Source organism: Narcine bancroftii, chromosome 8 (genome assembly GCF_036971445.1).
Source record: "Narcine bancroftii isolate sNarBan1 chromosome 8, sNarBan1.hap1, whole genome shotgun sequence".
Classification (NCBI taxonomy): Eukaryota; Metazoa; Chordata; class Chondrichthyes; order Torpediniformes; family Narcinidae; genus Narcine; species Narcine bancroftii.
The window spans coordinates 4,449,911-4,472,004 of record NC_091476.1 but is presented as its reverse complement, the minus strand read 5'-3'; the positions used below and the strand labels follow the sequence as shown (position 1 = coordinate 4,472,004).

Here is a 22,094-nt window from a genome sequence, read left to right as displayed (position 1 = left end):
AGAGCCCAGTGATCCAGAAACCTGAAGCCTTCCCTCCTGCACCATGTCTTTAGCCTCGTGTTACGCTGCATTATCCTATTTCTAACCTCACCAGCACGGGTAGCAATCCTGAGCTCACATCTCTGGAGGTCTTATCCAACCTATTGCCCAACTCCCTGAATTCTCCTTGCAGGACCTCCTCACCCTTCCTACCCATGTCATTGGTCCCTACATGGACTATGACATCTGATTGCTCATCCTCCCTCCTGAGAATGCCATGAACTAAATTTGAGATATTTTGGACCCTGACACCAGGGAAGCAACATATTCTCGATCTCTTCCATAGAATCTCTTATCTGTCCCACTAACTGTGGAATTCCCCCATCACTACACCTTTGTATCATCTGCAAACTTATTGACACACCCTGCACGTCTTCATCCATCACAAAGAAAATCAGATAGGGGTCCCAGAACAGATCCCTGCAGAACACTCCTCTTCACTGACCAGTTTTTAGCTTTCGATAAACTCCTTTGTTGCTTTAGCCATATGTTTGGGATCATTGTCTTGGTGTAGGATGAAGCACTATTCAATGAGTTTGGAGGCATTTACCAGAAATTGAGCAAATGCGATGTTTCTATACACCTCAATTCATTTTGCTACTGGTCATCAGCAGTTACATCATTTATCATCAAGAAGAAGTATGCACCATTACGTGTGGCAGCCATTTATGCTCGGCAATAACACCCTCACCACTGTGGTTCCCAGATGAGGTGGTATGCTTTGGATCGTGGCCATTTCCTTTGCATCTCCATACTTTGCTCTTGGCAGGTTGATCTTGGCCTCGTCTTGCAGTGTAGCCTCTTTATTTCTGTTCATAAAGTCTTCTGCAGACAGTTGTTATTGACAATCCACACATGTCTCCTGAAGAGTGTTTCTGATCTGTAGATTTGGCATTAGGGAATTTTTCTTCATTTAATGAGAATTCTTCTGCCATCAACAGTGGAGGTCTTCTTGGCATACCGGTCCATTTGCTATTACTGAGCTCACTCGTACACTCTTTCTTCTTTATGATTTTGGTAATCCTAAGGTATGGGTGATGTCCCTTACTGTTTCATTCCTGTTTTTCAGTCTCATGGTAGCTTCTTTGACTTTAATTGGCACAACTCTCATCCTCATTACAGACTCCAAAGATGACGACAAGCTTTGAAGCAATCTGGGCTCTCCTATCGGCACCAATGAAGCAATTAATTGAGTAATCACAAATACCTTTGAAACCAAATGTCTCCCACATTATGGTGCCCTGAAATGGGGGGAAACTATGTTTAAAAGATGCTGCAATTTCTACATGATGAAACCAAAACGTATACAAATTACCTTGAATAAAATCTGGAATGTGTACTTTAATCACATGTGAATTGTTTGATTACAAATTTAAAATTGTGGGGAAAATAAAAGAGAAAAAAAATGTATTTGTCCAAAACATTATGGAGAGCACCGTATCTTATCAAGGAGCCAGGAGAAAAAAGAGGACTTCAATGCTTCCACTTTATATGTACATGCTACTTCAGCTACCATTCACAACAGAGCAATGCGTAAAGCGACCATTTCCTGCTGCTTGCAATTAGTGAACAGCTCTGGCACTGCAGGTTAATAGTGATTATCAAATGACCCTGGTGGTCCAACTAACTGCATCTGTTTTGGAGATAATAATAAGTTAATAATGTACAGAATTCAACTATTTAAATAGATCAGCCCTGATGCCCAAACTTCATTATGATAGTTTATGAATTTTATTTCCAATTATTTTAACTTTTAAAGCTGTTAGCAACAAACTAGCCAAACTAGATCTAATTGGTCAGCGTAGGCAAGTTATGCCGAAGGGTCTATTTCCATCGTATTACATTTTAGATGGTCCAGCATGCTAGCGCACTTGCTTATTCTCCAGCTCTGTTAATTTCTCAAAATCCAACACCCCAACATTTAAGAGCTCTTTAAAATTTCCATCATTAATATTTGCTATCAATAGCAAACTGGTGGAAGTTGGAATGAAACTGGATATGATTTAAAATAAACTACTGCTTGATCAGCAAGGCCAAAAAAAGCATTTAACACGCATGGCTTAATAATCAAGCTTTAAATCAGAGTTCTTCAATCAATGAAAGCCTTCTGAATCAAGAACAATATGGAAAATGAACCAGGAAATTCAATTTATCCTGTCAATATAATGTTGAACAATGCAGAGAGGTCAGTGCAAATGCAAACTGTTTCTCAAACATTTTAAGTAGTTTTTCTCCAACAAAATCTGACATTCAATACCAAGTGCATTAATTGGGCATGTTGTTGTCGAGCATGACAGTTAAATTATCCATGTAATCCACCAGTTTATATGGAGTTAAATAAACTCTGCAGTTGATGTTTCATTAATATCAACTGAAAATGAACATAATTGCAATGTATTTGCATATGTGCACAGTTACAACACACATGCAAGAATGGAGCTCAAAGTTAATTCTTGTAAATTCATCAAGAACTTCTGCTGCTCCTCATACCCCTCAAGATTGGTACAATCCTGAAAACAAATCAAAATTGAACTCAATTAAAATAAATACTTCTCCAGATCCAAATGTCATCAAATCGTAAGGATTCTGTGGTGTCAGTAGAAGAATGTATTCTTCCTTATTAAATGTGAAGGCTTTAACATTTTTTGTGTGGACATGTGGATACTGTAGAAAGTTGTCGTAGGTTACAACAGGATATAGACAGGATGCAGATTTGCACAAAGAAGTGGCAGATGGAGTTCAATAAGGCTGTTCACCTTATCTACAGTGCCCTCCATAATGTTTGGGACAAAGACTGGTTTTTTCCTTTATTTGCCCCTTTGGTCCACAGTTTTAAATTTGTAAACTAACAATTCACATATCATTAAAATGCACATTCCAGATTTTATTTATGGTTATTTGTAGACATTTTGGTTTGACCATGTAGAAATTACAACATTTTTTATATATATAGTCCCCTCATTTTTAAACATCACCCCCAAAAGAAAGAAATATAAATGTACTGCAAATACAGAAAATAAATATTTTGTAATAAATAAACAGCAAAGAGTTCTTAAATTAATCTCTGAATGAGTCTGATGGTAGAGGCATAATTGCTACTCCTGAATCTGGAGGTACAAGTCTGTGGCACCTGTGCTCTTTCCTGATGGCAGCAACAAGAACAGAGCATTTATTGGGTGGTGTTAATCCTTGATGATTGCTGCTGCTCTCCAACAGCAGCATTATGCTTCTAATTTAAGGTTATAAATATATTGTTTTTTTTATATGAATATTTACTTTTGTCAGTGGACTTCAATTCAGAGCATTTTTCACCAGTTATTTCACTGCATATTTCACCATGGTTTATTTATTTTGTTAGAATTCATTTAAAATCTTGGAATAGCTGTACTTTCTGTCAGTTTGTTCTGCTTGAATCATAAACAATTTATCAGATGCACTCTTTCCAGTACCAATGTTTATTCTTTGGCTTGGCTTCGCGGACGAAGATTTATGGAGGGGGTAAAAAGTCCACGTCAGCTGCAGGCTCGTTTGTGGCTGACAAGTCCGATGCGGGACAGGCAGACACGATTGCAGCGGTTGCAAGGGAAAATTGGTGGGTTGGGGTTGGGTGTTGGGTTTTTCCTCCTTTGCCTTTTGTCAGTGAGGTGGGCTCTGCGGTCTTCTTCAAAGGAGGTTGCTGCCCGCCAAACTGTGAGGCGCCAAGATGCACGGTTTGAGGCGTTATCAGCCCACTGGCGGTGGTCAATGTGGCAGGCACCAAGAGATTTCTTTAGGCAGTCCTTGTACCTTTTCTTTGGTGCACCTCTGTCACGGTGGCCAGTGGAGAGCTCGCCATATAACACGATCTTGGGAAGGCGATGGTCCTCCATTCTGGAGACGTGACCCATCCAGCGCAGCTGGATCTTCAGCAGCGTGGACTCGATGCTGTCGACCTCTGCCATCTCGAGTACTTCGACGTTAGGGGTGTAAGCGCTCCAATGGATGTTGAGGATGGAGCGGAGACAACGCTTATAGAAACTGCTTAATCAGCAATTTTCTTTTATTTTTTTTTCAGGATATTAGAGCAAATGTCAGATCACCCAGGCTTTGTATTCTATGTTGACTTGCATTATAAGATAATACTTTTAAAACAAATAATAATTTTGAGGGGTTTTGTTCTGTCATATTTGCCACATTTGTTTACCGTCTAGTTGTAATACATTGGTATAACTGTCAACACAGAGACAACGTGTTGGCACTAATGGGTTTGCATCCAGAATTTCAGAGTTATCAATTTAAATCCAAATAACAAGTTGGAATCGGGATATATAAGCAAGTATCATTAATAGTAGAAATGAACTATCAGATTGTGTTCAGATGTATTTGATTCAGTCTTTCTTCTTTACTGGTTCCATTTTTGTGATTTCAGTCCCGTCTCTGGAATTGACTATTGACTGCCTCTCGTGTATGGAGCAATTGTGTATTTGATTATAAACCTAAACCAGTGGTTTTTAAACTGCCCCCATAAACTTGCATTCCACTTTAAGTAATCGTTATGTGCATGGTTTCATAACTCCAAAAGGAAATGGGCCAATTTTTCTCAAGCAAAATATTTCAGTAACAGTTGGGTCTGGAGCAGTGGTTTTCAACCTTCTCTTCCCACCCGCCACTTTAAGTAATCCCTTGCTAATCACTGAGCACTTATGGCATAGAGATTACTTAAAATGGAATGTGAGTTTAGGGGGGAAGTTTGAAAACCATTGGCCTAAACCTTCAGTACAATGTACAGATAGAGTGAAAGTCTTGCTTGCTGCAGCTTCCCAAGTACATAAATCACATACAAAAGAAGAAAAAATAATATTAAAGAAAGAGGGGAAATAAATGATAATGCTTGAAGTCCACATCCCTGAATGAATAAACAAAATTGCATTATATAAGCCATTTCAAGTTCATGTTAAAGTGTATCATAAACAACCAGATGAAACTGCATTTCTTCTGGGACACAGATCAGATATACACACAATACACAGATTTTAATAATCACATCTATTTAAAATAAATATGTATACATATTTCAGAATAATTTCCTTGTTTTACTTAGAAGAGTTTCAAGGTTACTGTCCAAGTCATTGGAGAGAATACTTTGCAGCTAGAATCAATCTCACAGCCTACGGGAAGAAACAATTTCCCAGATTGGCTCTGATGCTCCTTTACCTCCTTCCAGGTGGTAGTAAGTCAAACATCCTTTGTAATAGATGGTAGGATTCTTTGAGCCCTATTGAGCAAAGCTCCAGGTGAATTTCATCAATGGAGGAAAGGGAAACCCCATTAATCTTTTCAGCCGTTTTATTGATCCTCTATATTAACTTCCAGACTGATGCTTTACAGCTACCACACAATGATGCAGCCTCAGTGTCCCAATCTAATACTGTGAATTTCCATTTGTGTTATGAATGAAGAATATATAATTTAATTGGAGAAAATAATAGTTGCTCTAGTAATGTTTTCATATATAATACATATTTTAGGTACTTCCTGTTTTATTACTGAATTACTTTGGAATCCCAATGAGATTTGCTTATTTTGACTGCTTCATTTTTAAAAAGTAGAATTATCTGTTGAAGTTTTGTCTATTTAAAAATAAATGTTTTGGTTCGACAAAAACTCTGTTTTTAATTATTTCCCTATCCACACTGACATTTCTGTACAAATTTGGTAAGTCTTTAACTGTGTTTTGAACATTTTATACCAATTTTGATTCTTCTTGTGAAATAGACCAAGATATATTGAAAAAAATTATTTTTTTCCATAAGCAAAATACTGCATGAATGAAAATGATTGGCTTACTATACCTATGCGAACCATTGATTGGGAAAGAATGAATGCTTCAAGTTGATAACCTTGCATTAGAGCTTTGGCCTAAATCATTAACATTGGTTCTCTGTACATATATGCAAAGAATTTCCAGCACTTACTCTTTTTAATGCATTTTTAATTGCTTTCCTCACCACCTACAACTAATTTTCTTGCCCAGTTGTGCCTACATTTATTTTTCTCAGAGTTGTGAACATGCATTCAAACTTCTTTGTTTATTTTTGTCTAGGAAAACACAAGTTTCTTTGTGCCAGCAGGAATGATTGCACTATAGATAAAGTACGGAGAAAAAACTGTCCATCATGTCGTCTGAGAAAATGCTTTGCAGCAGGAATGACACTTGGAGGTGGGAAGTTCCATGATTTTAATTAATAAGCCTTAGCTTATTAAGTAATTATAAATAATGTTTTGGCATGCTCCCCTAATTCTCACATAATTTTGGACAAAAAGAGAGATCAGAACATTTTTAATTTCATTTTTCCGCAACACTGATAATTGTAACAAATGAGATAGATGTTCATTAAGTCACACAGCACAGAAATAGACTATTTAGCCTGTCATAGCTGTGCTGACCATTGCATACCTAATCATACAAATCCCATTTTCCAGTACTTGGCCAGTGTCCTACAATATCTTGGTGATTTTAGCACTCATATAGAAACCTCTTAAATGTTGGAAAACTGCTTAAAACTGTCTCTCAGACAGTTCTTTTAGTGTCAACCATCATCTGAATGAGAAAGTTCTTAATCAAATCCCCTCTAAACTGCTTATCCCTCACTTTAAACCTTTGTCCCTTGGTTTTACACACCTTTGCTCTGGGAAAGTTTTTTGTTATCTACCTTACGCCAGTAAAAATTGCATACGCTTCAATCGGGTATTTCCTCGGCCTCCTGAGCTCCAAGACAAACAAATCTAACTTATCCAGTCTCTCCTTATTACTGAAGTACTCTGCTCCTAATCAATAATTGTTAAATCTCCTCTGCATCATCTCTAGGACAAGGAAATTGCAAAAGGAAAGTTAAAAATGATAGGCAGAGTGGATGTTAAGAGGAGGAAAGATTAAAAGAAGAGGACGTGAGTTAAGAATTAAGGGGCAGAGGTTTAGAGGTAACATGAGGGGGAACTTCTTTACTCAGAGAGTGGTAGCCGTGTGGAATGAGCTTCCGGGAGAAATAGTGGCGGTGGAGTCAATTGTATTATTTAAGAAAAGGTTGGACAGGTATATGGATGAGAAGAAGATGGAGGGTCATGGGCATTGTGCAGGGAGGTGGGACTAGAAAGGGGTGTTTGGTTCGATGCGGACTAGAAGGGCCTAATGGCCTGTTTCCGTGCTGTAATTGTTATGTTAGGATTGAACAGAAACAGAATCATTGTGGATTTATGGATTCACATTTGATGATTTTTGATTTTGTGACCTTTAAGTGGCAGGGTAGATGATAACTAGCTCGTGGCTGCGATGAGCATAGATTTTCAGAGAGCCCTTGATAATCTCTACACAAGAGATTCATAAGATATAGGATCAGAATTAGGTCCATCAAGTCTGCTCCACCATTCTAATCATGAGCTGATCCGTCATTCCACTCAGTCCCACTCCCCAGCTTTCTTGCCATGACCCTTAATCCCCTGACTAATGAAATACCTGTCAATCTCTGCCTTAAATACACCCAACGACCTCACTTCCACAACCACCTGTGGCATCAAGTTTTACAGACTCCTGACCCTCCAAAGAAATTTTTCCTCACCTCTGTTTTAAATTGACATTCTTTTATACTGAAATTATGCCTTCTTGACCTAGACTCCCCTCCCATGGGGAATATCCTTGCCACATCAACTCAGTCCAGGCCTTTCAGCATTTGAAATGTTTCTGAGATCCCCCAACGAGTACAGTCCAAGAGCTGACAAATGTTTCTCATATGCTAACCCTTTCATTCCTGGTATCATTCTAGTAATTCTAGATGCCAGCACATCTTCTCAAATAAGGTGCCCAAAACTGTACACAATATTCAAAGTGAGGTCTCATCAGTACCTTATAAAGATTCAAATTCAAGTCCCTACTATTGTATCTGATTCCTCTAGATACGAAGGCCAACATTGCATTCACCTTCACCACTGACTTAACTTGGAGATTAACCTTCAGGACTCCCAAGACCCTTTGCAGCTCCAAATTTTGAATTTTTCTCCATTTAAATAATAATCTACCTGTCTACTTCTTCTACCAAAGTGTATGTCCGTGCACTTTCCAACATTGTATTTCATTTCCTACCTCTTTTCCCATTCTTCTAATCTATCCAAGCCTTCCTGTATCCTCAGCACCACACACCCTACCACCTACTTTGGTATCATCTGCAAATTTAGCCACAAAGCCATCTATCTATTCCACAATCCAAATCATTTATATGCAACATAAAAACCAGTAGCCAACCAGAATAGGAGCCCTTCATTCCCACTCTCTGTTTCCTGCTGATCAGCCAATGCTTGGCCAATGCTAGTGAACTTGCTGTAATTCCTTGGGTTCTCACTTTGTTGAGCAGCTTCATATGTGTCACCTTGTCAAAGACCTTTTGAAAATCCAAATACGCAACATTTACTGCATCTCCTCTGTCGATCCTACTTGTGATCTCTTCAAAAAATTGCAATATATTTGACAGGCATGATTTTCCTTTAAGGAAACCATGCTGACTTGGGCCTAAATTTTCATGCACCTCCAGGTGTTACGTAAGCTCATCCTTGACAATCAACTCTCAACAGTTTCCCAACCATCAAAGTTAGGCTAATAAGTCTATAATTTTCTTTTTGCTGCCTCTCTCTGTTCTTAAACAGTGGACTGACGTTCATGATCCTCCAGTCCACCGGAACTATGTCAGAATTCATTCATTCCTGGAAGATCATTACCAATGCCTCCACAATCTCTACAGCATCCTCCTTCAAAACCTGAGCATGCATTCTATCTGGTCCATGAGACATCTACCCTAAAAGTACTTTGCTTCTCGAGTACCTTCTCTCTTGTGATCTTGACTGCACTCACTTCTCTTCCCAGAGACCCATGAGAATCTGGTATGCTACTAATGTCTTCCAGTGAAGACTGATCCAAAATATTCATTCAGTTTGCTGCCATCTCCTTGTCTCACATCCTTTGTCTAGATTATTAACCAAGGTCAGAGAGGTCAGTTTTGGATATAATATATTGGCCTGATCTGAAATTTGGTTAAATGGACAACAGTAGATATAAAGAAGCCATTAACAAATTTATGAAACTGTTCAGTGAGGTGCTGCAAACATTGGTGGAGGGTTCCCAGATGTTCACAATGTGTATCAATTATTATAAAGAGAGATTGAAGTTCTATATATGGACAATTTATGTTTCTACAAAGATGGGTGGCATTTTGGGCAAAGTGGAAAGTGCAGAAAGTTTTCATGGGGATATAGACAAGTTTAGCAAACCGAATGCAATAGGAAAAAAAAAATAATTTTTTTTAAATGGTGGAACTTTGAAAAGTTTTGGTGTTTATAGATTTCAGGATGTTCTTCTGCATAAATCCCTGAAAGTTAACATACAGGAAACTGTTAGATAGGCAAATGTGTTGTTTTTTAGTAAAATAGATTTTAAGTACAAGAGTAGAGCGATCCTTCTTCAATTAAATATGAACTTGTTGAGACTGCATCAGGATTATGGTGTACATGTCTGGCCTTCCCTACTTCAGGAAGGATATGCAGGGTATTTATGATTGACAGAATGAAACACATTTTCACCAAATTGATAATTGGAAGGTAGATTTGTTAGAGACTGGCCCTCTTGCGTTTAGAAGCTTGTGAGGTGATTCATTGGAATGTACAAATGTTCTTGTAAAGGCAAGATACTGGAGAATAGAACAGTGACTTTGAGGCAAAAGGTTCAACAGAAATGTGCTGAATTGGTGGAGTTAAGCTGAGTGCAAGAATAAAGATGTATTATTGAAATTATACATGGCCATATTTATACATGGCCATATGAGTCTGGGTATGAAATATTGTAGACAAGTATGGTCTCTGACATGGGCATTTGCACTTGTGATGCCTACTTTAATTACTGAAGTTGAAGGGAAGGGGACGAGATAGAGAATGGTGTTGAAAATATCATTAGATAAAGTTATGTTTAAAGCCACCCAGATTCCATCTACAGATAGTCCTGATCTATGTGAGTTACATCCACCCACACATACAACCAAAAATGTAAAAAAACTTTATTAAAACTATTGTGCAAGTACATATTTTATATTAAAAGTTCTCTATACAGTGGAACCCTGTTTGGGTCCAAAAAGTCGCATCACGAAAAAATGGAGTCACGCTAAATCGGGGTTTCAATAAATGGTTGTAGTTACAGTTGAAGTTAAAACACTTTAATTTTTAGTATACCAGCTGTCTCCATGGCAGCAGTCTGATGCTCAAGTCCAATGACTCATGGTGTTATATCCGAATTTGTTAGGTCGCGTTAAATGGGGTTCCATTCTATATGTTGACATTCTTTATTATTTACTAGAGGTTCATATGTTGAGTATCTATTGTACTGTACATATGTTGACATTCTTCATTAAAGGTTCATTTGTTGAAAATCTTTTTTTATAAATCGCTTTAAGACCTCGCTGTAAGGCGAATCTGATTGCATCCAATCCTTCTGTCCCAATTACAGTTGTAAGTTGGGGACTACCTGTACATAAATGCTTCTGGAACTAGATGTCTACTTTTATATATTAGTCAGGTTTTTCAATAAATCATGAAATGTATATATTGAAATGAACTCTTAGAAAGCAGCGCACTGAGCTTGAGGTTTTCTAGAGAGAAGTGTTTGTTAGAATTGGTTAAAGAATACAGTTGACTAATAAGGTAATATATCACTTTGGTAAGGAATTCTCTTTTCCTCTCCTTGCCAAACAATTTCATTTTTGGTAATGGGTTTAGATATTCTTTTTATAATAAAATATTACTGTAATATAATTTGTTTAATTGAGAATGCGTGGTATAAGTGTAATGTACAGTTTAACTCTGATTATCCAAAATGTTCGGGACCAGACGTATGTCAGAAACGTTTTATCAGATAACTGCCTTTTTTTTTAAAACAGCCCAGTAACAACAGCAAATCACTTGTATCAATGTTTAAACAACACCAAACAACAAGGGAAGAGTTTTTAAGCATTTAAATAATGTATCGTTCTCACCAAAAAAATGCAGACTGCAGCACCTCTGCCAATCACTGAGATAGACCTTCCAACTGCCACCGCCAGTGAAAAACCCACTGGCGAGTCGGTGGGCTCCTGTTTTCCCCGATCACTGACGCCTGAGTCCCAACTCTGAATCTTCCCTGTTGTGAGTGAAGAAACAGGTTTGATGGGTCCCAAAGGCAAAGACTCTGAACACAGTTTTGGTAGCAAAGGTTTTATTTACTGAAGGAAAAACATGGGAGAATGGTAACATTTGCAACACACACATACACGCACCCATAGGAAAGTGGTAATGGCATTGAAACAACACATACAGTTTATTAGGGATTTTAGGAAAAAGCCAATAAGCGATTAAACACACCAATCAAGGAAAGAGTCACTATGGTGCCTACCACCCTTTGACTCTGCAGACATGGCTCTCTGCTATTTAGGGACAATAATCAATGCTCCCAAACCTATTTAGTGCACAGCTCCCCAACAGTTTGTTCAGCACCTTTCCATATTCCTCAGCCTGGAATGAAGCAGGGTGGTCCCTTGAAGAGGGAAAAACAGAGAAAGCAAAGCACACATGGCACCTTTATGGCGCTGGAGGGCTGGGGATTCACCCCAGGTTGTTATCAGGGAGCAATAGCTTGGTGCCAGGAAGGTTAATCCAATTACAAGAACCAATGGCCCAAGGCCAAGTACAGGCAGGCTAGAGAGTCAAGTCCAAGTAATTTACATGGAACCAACGACGAGGTGTGCACTAATGGGTGGGGCAAGACAAAACCTTGATTGGCAGCTGGTGTGTCCTCCGACTAGATCAGGGGCGGTGGTATCAAGTGACAGTCATGACCCTTCCCAATGCACTCCCCTAGGCCTACCATACGCATACCAGGGAGTCCAGTGTGCGTGTGCAGTGGTAAGCTGATGGGAGAGTTCGGAGTCGGTGTTCGGAGCTATGGTGCTCCTAGGAGGGGAGAGAATGCCATGGAGTCCAAGTTCCCACTCCTGCTCAGGAGGCCACTCTCCTCGATGACGCCAAGACAAGGGATTCTTCCAACAGCTTGCGGCTGAGAGACAGTGGCATGCAGTTTGAGAGGGACAGTTGGAGAGAAAAGTCAATAGGGGAAAGTAAAGAAGATATGGAAAGAGATTGGTGGGAGGGGACAGGAACTGACCTGTGATGTTGAGGGCCTGCCCATAGAGCAAATCAGCAGTGGAAGTGTTCAAGCCATCCTTGGGGGTAGTGCGGATCCCCAGGAGGACCCAGAGTAACTTGTCTGACCAGGCTGAACCCTTGAGGGCAGATTTGATGTGTCGATGGAACTGCTCCACCAGGCCATTGGACTGCGGGTGATAAGCAGTTGTGTGATGGAGCTTTGTTCCCAGGAGTTTGGACAATTTGGTCCACAACGAGGAGGTGAACTGCGTTCCCCTGGTGATGTGGAAGGGGTCGCCGAAACGGGAGACCCAGGTGTCTGCAGCAATGTCAGATGGGGGGTTGCCTCTTGCCAGTGGGTGTGTTGGTCTACCATTGTGAGGAGATAGTAGTAGCCCCACGAGACAGGCAGTGGTCCAACAATGTCCAAGTAGACGTGCTGGAAATGGCGTGATGCTGCCTCGAACTGCTGGGCGGGGGCTCGGGTGTGGGTTTGCACCTTTGCCATCTGGCAGTCCAGGCCGGCCTCCACCCATTCCGTGACCTTTTTATGAAGGCCATGCCAGACGAAGTGGGTGGAGATCATCTGGACCATGGAGTGGATGAAGGGGTGCGACAAACTGTGTATGAGGTCAAAAACCAGCTTTTGTCACTTTGCTGCTACCACTGGGCAGGGGCTGCCCATGGAGATGTCGCAGAGGATGGTGGTAATGCTGTCATCCAAGGAAAAGTCCTGTAGGTGGAGGCTCGTGATGGCCATGCAAAAAAAGTTCATATCTAGGTCTGACTTTTGGACCTGGGCCAAGTCATTGCAAGTCGATAACCTGCGAGAGCGAGCAAATGATTGGTCTTGAAAGGGCATCTGCAATGATGATGCATTTGCTAGAGAGATGACGAATGGAGGTAGTGAATTCTGAGATGTTCGACAGGTGCCTCTGTTGCCGGGTGAACCACAGGTCAGAGACCTTAGTGAAGGCGAATGTTAGTGGTTTGTGGTCAGTGTTAATGGTGAAAGCTCAGCCCTCTAGAAAATACTGAAAATGGAGGACGGTGAGATATAGGGCAAGCAGCTCCCTATCGAAAGTGCTGTATTTGCGTTCCGGTGGGCATAGGTGTCAGCTGAAGAAAGCTAATTGCTTCTAGGTGTCATCCACTCATTGCTCAAGGACCATACCTACCGCTGTGCTGGACGTATCAAATGTGAGTACCATGGGTGCATCTATCTGCGGGTGCACTAGCATAGTGGAACCAGCCAGGGTTTCCTTGGTGATGGCGAAGGCTGTGGCAGAGTCGTTGTTCTAGTGGAAGTGGTCATCAGGTCAAAAAAGAAGGCGCATGATGGCCACAGCGTTGGGAATGAACCTGTTGTAAAAGTTGACCATCCCCATGAATTCCTGTGGGCCTTTGAATGTGTCTAGCTTCCACCTTGTCAGGGAGAGGTAGTGCCCCATCTGTGGTGATGGGATGTCGAACTGCCACTTTACAGGGTTGATCATGAGGCCAAACTGGGTGAGGTAGGCAAAAAGGTGTTAGAAGTGTACCAGATGTTCCTCCAGTGTGCTGCTTGTGATTAGGATGTTGTCCAGGTAAATGAATAGAAATGGTAGGTTGCACTCTACCACATCCATTAACTGCTGGAACCTCTGCATGGCATTCTTCAGGCTGAATGGCATTCTGAGGAACTCGAAAAGGCCGAACGGGGTGATAATGGCCGTCTTCTGCTCGTCCTCTGGGTGTACTGGAATCTGATGGTATCCCCGAATGTGGTCGACCTTGGAGAAGAGCCTGGTGCCTTTGAGGTTCGGAGTGAAATCCTGGATGTGGGTAGTGGAAATCAGTCCAGGACTGTAGCTTCATTTAAGCTGCAGTGGTCACCACCCGCTGTTGGCTTAGTTACCATGTGGAGAGGTGAAGACCATGAGCTGTCAGATCTGCAGATAATGCCCAACTCCTCCATGCGCATAAACTCCTCTGACCAATTTGAGCTTGTCCGGCGCCAGCCTGCAGGTTCGAATGAATGGGGGTGCCATTTGTCTCGATATGGTGCTGGATGCTGTGTGGCGGCTCTGTCGAGGAGAACTGTGGACAGAGTATGGTGGGAAAATCACCGAGCAGGCAGGCTTAAGGGTTCTCGATAGTCTCCACTGTGACCAAGTTGCTGGCTGGTTCATTCAACGTGCCGAGGGAGACCGTTCTGAACGTCTCTGTATGGACTAGGCGCTTTTCTTCTAGGTCTACTAGCAATGAGTGTACCAAAAGGAAGTCTGCACCCAGCAGTGGCTTGTCTACTGCTGCCAAAGTATGTGTTTGTAGCCAAACATTGCAATGGTGGAGTTGTTGGCTGCCCTTCAGGTGGAACTGTGTGGCCTCATGCTCATCTCCAGGGAAGAGGATGAAATGCATCTTAGTTCCTGTGTCGATGAGGAACTTGTGGCCTGAGAGCCAACCCATATTTGCAGCAGGCTGTTCTGCCAGCCAGCAGGGTTGACGACATTTTCGTGCCTCAGATCCCCAATGCTGCTGGTAGAACCATAGGCATTGATCCGTGGGGGGGCTGGCTATGGTGCTCTGCCGGGGAGCTGGGCTTACGGGTGGGCTTGTGTTGCAGTCTGGTTACCCGCTGGACCAGTTTGGGGTCCTCATGTTTAATGGAGGCCTTCCCTGTGTCCTTGCACGGGTCGCTGAAATTAATGTTGGCTAGCAGGAGTCTAATGTCTTCCGCCACCTGCTCCAAGAAGACCTGCTCAAACATTAGGCAGGGTTTGTGGACCTCTGCCAGCATGACTATTTTAACCATTAATACAGGCAGCATTCTGTCTCCAAAACAATCTAAGTGTAGAAGTCTGGCTGTCCTCTTGCGTCGGGATAGGCTGTAGGTGCTGATAAGGAGGTTCTTTAACGCTACATATTTACATTCCTCTGGCGGAGCTTGAATTGTCTCCACTTGAAGTGAACTCCTGGTTGAACAAATGATGTAGAAGTACCTCGTTGAGTCAGAAGTGATTTGCTTGATCTGGAACTGGTCCTCTGCTTTGCCGAAGGTCATCAGCTTCAATGCTATGGCGCCAACTGCTATGGGATCCATTTGGTTGAGTTTTCAGGTCGCGGAGATTTGTCAGGGTCACCACTAATAGTGAGCTGTGCAAGTGCGGTGGAACAGACGGGAGACACAGGCTGTTAGCTCGAGTGTCACAGCAGATTGTTTATTCAAACTTTGCGCGTCCACTTATCAGGCCAGCAGTCAGACCGCGCGTCCGCTTATCAGGCCAGCAGTCAGACCGCGCGTCCGCTTATCAGGCCAGCAGTCAGACCGCGCGTCCGCTTATCAGGCCAGCAGTCAGACCGCGCGTCCGCTTATCAGGCCAGCAGTCAGACCGCGCGTCCGCTTATCAGGCCAGCAGTCAGACCGCGCGTCCGCTTATCAGGCCAGCAGTCAGACCGCGCGTCCGCTTATCAGGCCAGCAGTCAGACCGCGCGTCTGCCCCACTGCTTGTGCCATGCCGATGCAAGCCCACGTGCCAACTACCACTCTGGAACAGAAGAGACAGGTGTGTGTCGCCATCTTCGGAGTTGTGCACTACTACAGTACAATGTGTATGACAATAAATACCTATCATGACAGGTGGTGGGGGAGTGGAGAAATTAGAAAAAAAAAGATGGGATGTGATAGGAGGAGGAAGCAGAGAGATGAGAGGACAGTAGATCAAAGAATGCAGGGAAGAAGGTGGAGAGCAAGAGGAAGAAATTGATGGTGGGCCGGTAGAAAGGCCAGGGAGGAGGAGGAGAGAAGGAATGGGACCAGAAGGAGCAGGGAAAGCAAGGGGAGGGATTGTGTTCAGAATAAATTCAATGGGTTCAAAGAGGATCAAGGCCAAATACATATTATTAATGAACAGTGGTCTTTATTTAGGCACCAGAATTCACAAAAAGGACACACATGCACACCTAGAAGGGCCGATCACACATCAGCATCACAGGTGGACAAATGTAACCCTTGAATGGCAGGTGAGGTCACTTCCAATCTTTTGTCTGCTAGAGAGGATATGTGACTCTCTCATTACAGGGATTATAGAGAATAATGAGAGAGGATACCAGAAATTGGAGGTCAAGGTTCATGTCATCTGGTTGGAGACTTTCAAGGCTGATTATAAGGTTATGTTATTTGCAAGTGGTCTCAACCTATCAGTACTGAAGGCCATGCACAGATACATCAGTAAAGGAATGAGAAGTGGAATTAAAATGTTTAGCCACTAGGAAATCCTGGCTGTTACAGCTAATGGAGTGAAGGTAGTTCAATCTTTAATGATTTATTGTTTTGAAGTAGTTTGTTTTCTCACCACCTCCCCACATCAAATTCAGGAATTGAACTGGAACTTTTAAGCAGAGACTTTGTATTGACTAAATTTTAGGCAGTTTGCTTCAATCTTATCATTTAGTTTGCAACCTCACTTCGTATACCATCATTATAAAGAAGAAACAAGCGAGGTGTTGTCTGAGATGTCCTCCTCCTTCAAAAAATGTAGCTTCCCTTCTACTGCCATCAACTCAGCCCTTACCCGCATCTCTATTTCCTACACATCTGCCTTTTCACTAGATGGAACAAGAACGGGATTCCCCTTGTCCTAATCTACCATCCCTCCAGCTACCACATCCAACATATTATCCTCCACAATTCCACCAGGTCCAATGAGATCCCATCACCAGACATGTCTCCCTCCCTCCCCGCTTTTCACAGGGACTGCTTCCTCTGTGACTCCCTCATCTACCTTTCCTTCCCCGCTAATCGCCCCTTCAGTGCCTGCCCTCTAACCACAGGAAATGCTGCTCTTGTGCCCATGTCTTCTCCCTCACTGCCATTCAGGCCACAGGTGGTCCTTGCAAGAGAAACCACACATGAATTTGCAGGGGTCATCTACTACATTTGATGCTCCTGTTGTGACCTCCTGTGTCCGATGGGTATGAGGCAGACAGGGAGTTCATTTTGTTTTGCACCATATTATTTCTCTTTCTGTCCATCTTTCTTCTTTCCTCCAGTCCCCGCCCCTTTCCTCCATCTCCACCAATGACCTCTTGCCTGTTGGCTTGTGCTCTTCCCCCCTTTCACTTCTTCCCTCCACCCCCTACTTTTTTATTGAAGTGCCTTTTTGCTCATACCTTGATGAAGGGCTCAGACTTGAAATGTTGGTTATAAACCTTTGGTTCCTATGGACATTGCGTGACCGTTGAGTTTGTCCAGCATTTTTTGACATTGCACTACAATCACAGCATATGCAAATTTTCCTGTTTAACTGGTGGTGTCGGCGGACTTTTGTAGTCCACAAAATTTACTGATGTAACCAAATAAGATAAAGGGGATTGAATTACATTTAAGATTGGGGCACTGAACTCTGTTAACATCATTTTTATTTCAGTCTTCACTTAGAACAAATTAATTATTTTCTTTGACAGTTTACTGTATGTATGCAATACCCTGTTAAGATTATCAAAATAATTCTTTGTATTGTAAGGGACCATGTGCTGATAGCAATATTACATTTGTGACATAACCACTGCAAGTCAAGTTCAAATTTATTTTTAAATGATTTGGTAGAACAGAAGGATTCATCTGTAAGTGGTCTCATAAATCATTGTTTTTTAATATAGTTTTGTATTTCAAGTTTTTTTGCATTAGTATTTTTATTTGCCACTTTTTATGTTTAACTCCAAGGTGATCATTTCATCATTATATTTTCAAGGTCGAAAATTAAAGAATGCAAGACCATTCCAAACTGCAGAAGAAAGAGATTCTTCACTCACACAAAAGCAACAGGACACCAATCTCATGATTTCACCCAGGATTGGTATACCAAGAATGCAGAAATTTCAATGTCAACCCCTTTTCCTAGCTGTGCTGCAGTCCATTGAGCCAGATATGGTATATGCAGGGCATGACAATACACAGCCTGATACATCAGCTAGTTTGTTGACAAGCCTCAATGAACTTGGGGAAAGACAACTTGTACGTGTTGTTAAATGGGCAAAGTTCTTACCAGGTAAGAATTTGACTCTTGAGTTTTCATGCTAAGCCTATAGAAATAGGAAAAAAATATCATGTAGTAATATTGCTTTAACCACTCACTCTTACAGTACAAAAATCAATGAATCAATCTGGAAATTGAAGCAACAAACCAGGTTTGTTTTCTGAAGAATGTTGAAGTTCCCTTGATAAAATTTGTCAATCCACTTAGATCCAGCTGGTTTTTATTTGGGTGTATAATCTCTGACAAATTTTCATGATAGCATTTGTATAAGCAATACATAGCATGCTCATAAAAATTTATTTTCATTTAATTTGTACATGTTGTTTCTTGGAATGTTTCACTTAAATTTGCACACCATTTAGTTTCTACTGTTTATTTAAGAATGACTCAAGCTTTCACATACTATTCAGTATACAACTAATTTCTCCAAGGTATGCACTATATATACTGCAGTTTTCTGTTTTAAAATGACTTTGCTTTTTAATTCAAGGTCTTTAGGTAATTGCTGGCTGTCACTCGTCCTTGTAATGTTTTGTTTATTCACATCAACAGAAAACCTGTTTGCATGGAAACAGACCCTGTGGCCCAGCAGTTCCATGCCTCGCTTTAAGTGCCCATCCATTTTAATCCCCTCTCCCAGCATTTGGCCCAGTGCTTTCTGTGATTAGGTGATGTGAATGATACTTTTTCAATGCTGACTTTCTATGGCAGGGCATAGAAACAGGTACATAATCTCCTATCCAAACCCATTGGGATCAGATACTTTCCAGAATTTGGAATTTTTCAAATTATAGAATAATAATAATAATAGTCGTCCATTAAGGAATTGCGCTGATTTTAGATTCGTGCTAAATAAAGACAGGGTGAGGGCTGGTAAATCAAATGAGATAAAGACCATAAAATTACTAGCATACCTTTTAGTTTTAAGTAAAACATACAGTAAAACTTCAAACATAAGCTGGCTTAAACTAAGCTAAACACCTGAAAATATGGTAACCATCGTCTTCAGTTTGGAGTCTTTTTAAAGACTTCTTCCAGTGTCATCTGTTTCATTAACAAAGGTTTCTGCCTAAGGCTTAGATTCTAAGCAGTCTATCTTTAATTGAATAAATTGCCATTATCTCGTGCTCCCTGATAAATGCATGTTGTTCCATTGCCACCAATTAACTGGTCACACATTTTCACCTGTGTTCACAGTGTTAACTTCCTCATCACTAACATCCTCACGCTTATTGTCAATCATCACTCCGTCAAGATATGTGCTTTTTGTCCAATGCAATGTTTTCCTATTTTTCATTAGTTTCTGGTGTTCACTGTCTCTGGAAAAACTTCAACAACTTTTATTTTTCTGCTTCTTCAAGACATATATGGTGGTAGTTCTCACACCATAATCTTCAATAAGAGGCCGCACAGATACACCAGGATCAAGCTTCTGCAATAACTCTACTTAGTTTGCTATCAATAATGACAGACACTTCCTTTTCTGCTTCTCTTTATTACCCATAGAGGACTTTACCGCTCTTTTTAACATTTTCACAGTCATCAAAGTCCTTAAGCAGCAGAACAATGTCTGACTGGTAGGAGCACTGAGACACGGCATTGGGTGGGGGTGGGTCGCATTGGGTCATGTTTGGCACCAAACGCGAGCTTTGGTGTGCAGACAACATCCATGAAAATATGTTCTGTTTTCAGAGGTTTCGGTTTTCAAAATTTTAGATCAAAATTATGTTCCGGACTTCCGGCAGGCAGCAGTATGGTGTAAAAGCAATGATCGTGAGCTCCTGCCTATTTTCTGTTTTTTCACTCCTTCACCTCTTATTTCACAACCAAAGTGTTACAGATTTTGCTTCTTGCTCTTTTATTTGTATATGCCTCAGAATGGCTACAAGAAATGGTAAATCTGAGGGAAAATAAAGAAATGACAACAAACCTAACAATGGAGGCTATTTCCAAGCTACTGCATCAATTCAGACAGGCACTAACAGCTGACTTCAAAACTTATTTTATCTTGCTAGAAATGAAATTCAGTCAAGCCTGGTTATTGGTGATGAGCACACAGCCAACGACTCATCTCTGGAGTTCACTTCGGACAACCTGAGCTCGCATGTTAGTGATTGAGAGAATGCTTACTCCAGCCTACGTGGGAATAATTCGAAGATAATGGCTTAAGTTGTTGTCCTGGAAGGCTAGAGCAGATGGCAAAACATGCATATCCTGGGCTTAGCGAAATCTATTGAAGGAGGCCACCCTACAAAGTTTTTATCCAATTTGTTACAAGAGTTTTGGGAATGAGACACTCCCAACTCCACTGGAGATCAATAGAGCTCACCATTTGTTATCAGTTAAACCAGCTCTGAGACAGAGACTGCGCTCAATTATTCTCCATTTACACCACTATCAGATAAAGATATTCTGGTCTGCGAGGCCCAGTTGAGAGGAAAACTGGAATACCATGGCCAGCAGACCCATGTTGTGGAGGATAACAGATCCGAAATCCTGATTCAGCGAGCTTAGTATAGGAGGTAATGTTGGATCTATATAATCGAGGACTCAAGCCCTCCCTGATGGATCCTCCATGACTCCGCATCATGCTCACCAGCAAGCATAAGAAGAGGTTGCGCTCAGTCGATGAGGCACAGAGTTATATAGATGGATCTTCCCTTGACATCATGCCCATTGTAAATACCTGGTTGGTATTGGTGGCTGATTGATGATTATTATTACTTCTAATTTTTCTAGCCTCAACAGTATTTGGGTGGTGAGGACCACCTGGCCCACCCTGCCTTTGTAACATTTTATGGGATAACATACCCACTGGGGCTGTAGTCATTTGGGTATTTTTCTCTGCCTTAAATTAAGTGATCTATTCAGTTTTTGTGAGAAGAAATTGGGAAAGCTTATACTTTTTTTTAGTAGTAGGTTATATTTCTATTTTATAGTATACTTTTCAGAACTGTATAAGAAATCTTAAAATGAATTTTTTTACTTCTATTGTGCCTTGAGAGTGTTAAATGTATTTTGAATAATAATAATGGAGCTGAAGATGATGATAAGTGGGACAGGAAATTTTTTGGGGTGGGAAATGGATACTTTAGGAGCTTGTTGCTGTGGATTTTGGCAGCTATCTTGGTTTGGGGTTGGTGTTTCATTGTTGTTACTATTCTAGGAGATCAGATGCTTGCCCTGGCTATCCAGAGTTTAGCTCTATTCTAATATTTGTTTTATGTTCTTGTCTGACACCTGGAGTTTTGATATAATTTGTGCTAACCAACCTACATCTTCAATCAGGGATAACGGATTGCCTTTTAAAGTTTGTTACCTGGAATGTCAATGGTGTAAATCACCCTGTTAAAATAAATAAACTGTTCTCATACATCAAGCAACTTAAAACAGCAATTACTTTTTTTTTAACAAGGAACACACATTCATAACTCTGATAATTCTCGCCTCATGGCATGGTGGAGGGGGCAGCATTTTAACTCCACTTTTTAGACCAAAGCTAGGGGGTCTCAATTCTTAATAAACAAATATTCCTTTTGTGCATCACACTGAAATATCAGATACAAACAGTTATTACATAATTGTCTCAGGGAAATTATATAATAAAATGGTAATAGTTTTTGCTAATGCCTATGCCCCTAATGCAGATGTTGTGGATTTTTTTGTACCTCTTTCCTTCCTTACCGGATCTGATCTCGTACTCTCTTGTGCTTGGTGCCGATTTCAATTGCTGGTTAGATCCTGTGCTAGATTGATATTTTCCAAACCTTGGCATAATGAGCAAGTCCACCTCATTTATATAATGCTTCCTTTCAAATTATGGTATCTCTGATGTGTGACATTATT

At 41.1% G+C, this 22,094-nt stretch overlaps 1 protein-coding gene across 6 annotated transcripts in view; it reads left to right on the top strand.

The window, feature by feature from the left end:
• The window catches only part of ar (androgen receptor), a 123,038-nt gene that overhangs the window by 36,640 nt on the left and 64,304 nt on the right, over nucleotides 1-22,094 (top strand). For all 6 annotated transcript variants that reach the window (XM_069892721.1, XM_069892723.1, XM_069892724.1 and 3 more), the window contains exons 3-4: nucleotides 6,122-6,238; nucleotides 17,964-18,260. In XM_069892721.1, the coding sequence (XP_069748822.1) occupies nucleotides 6,122-6,238; nucleotides 17,964-18,260 (414 nt within the window). The remainder of the gene's footprint in view (nucleotides 1-6,121; nucleotides 6,239-17,963; nucleotides 18,261-22,094) is intronic.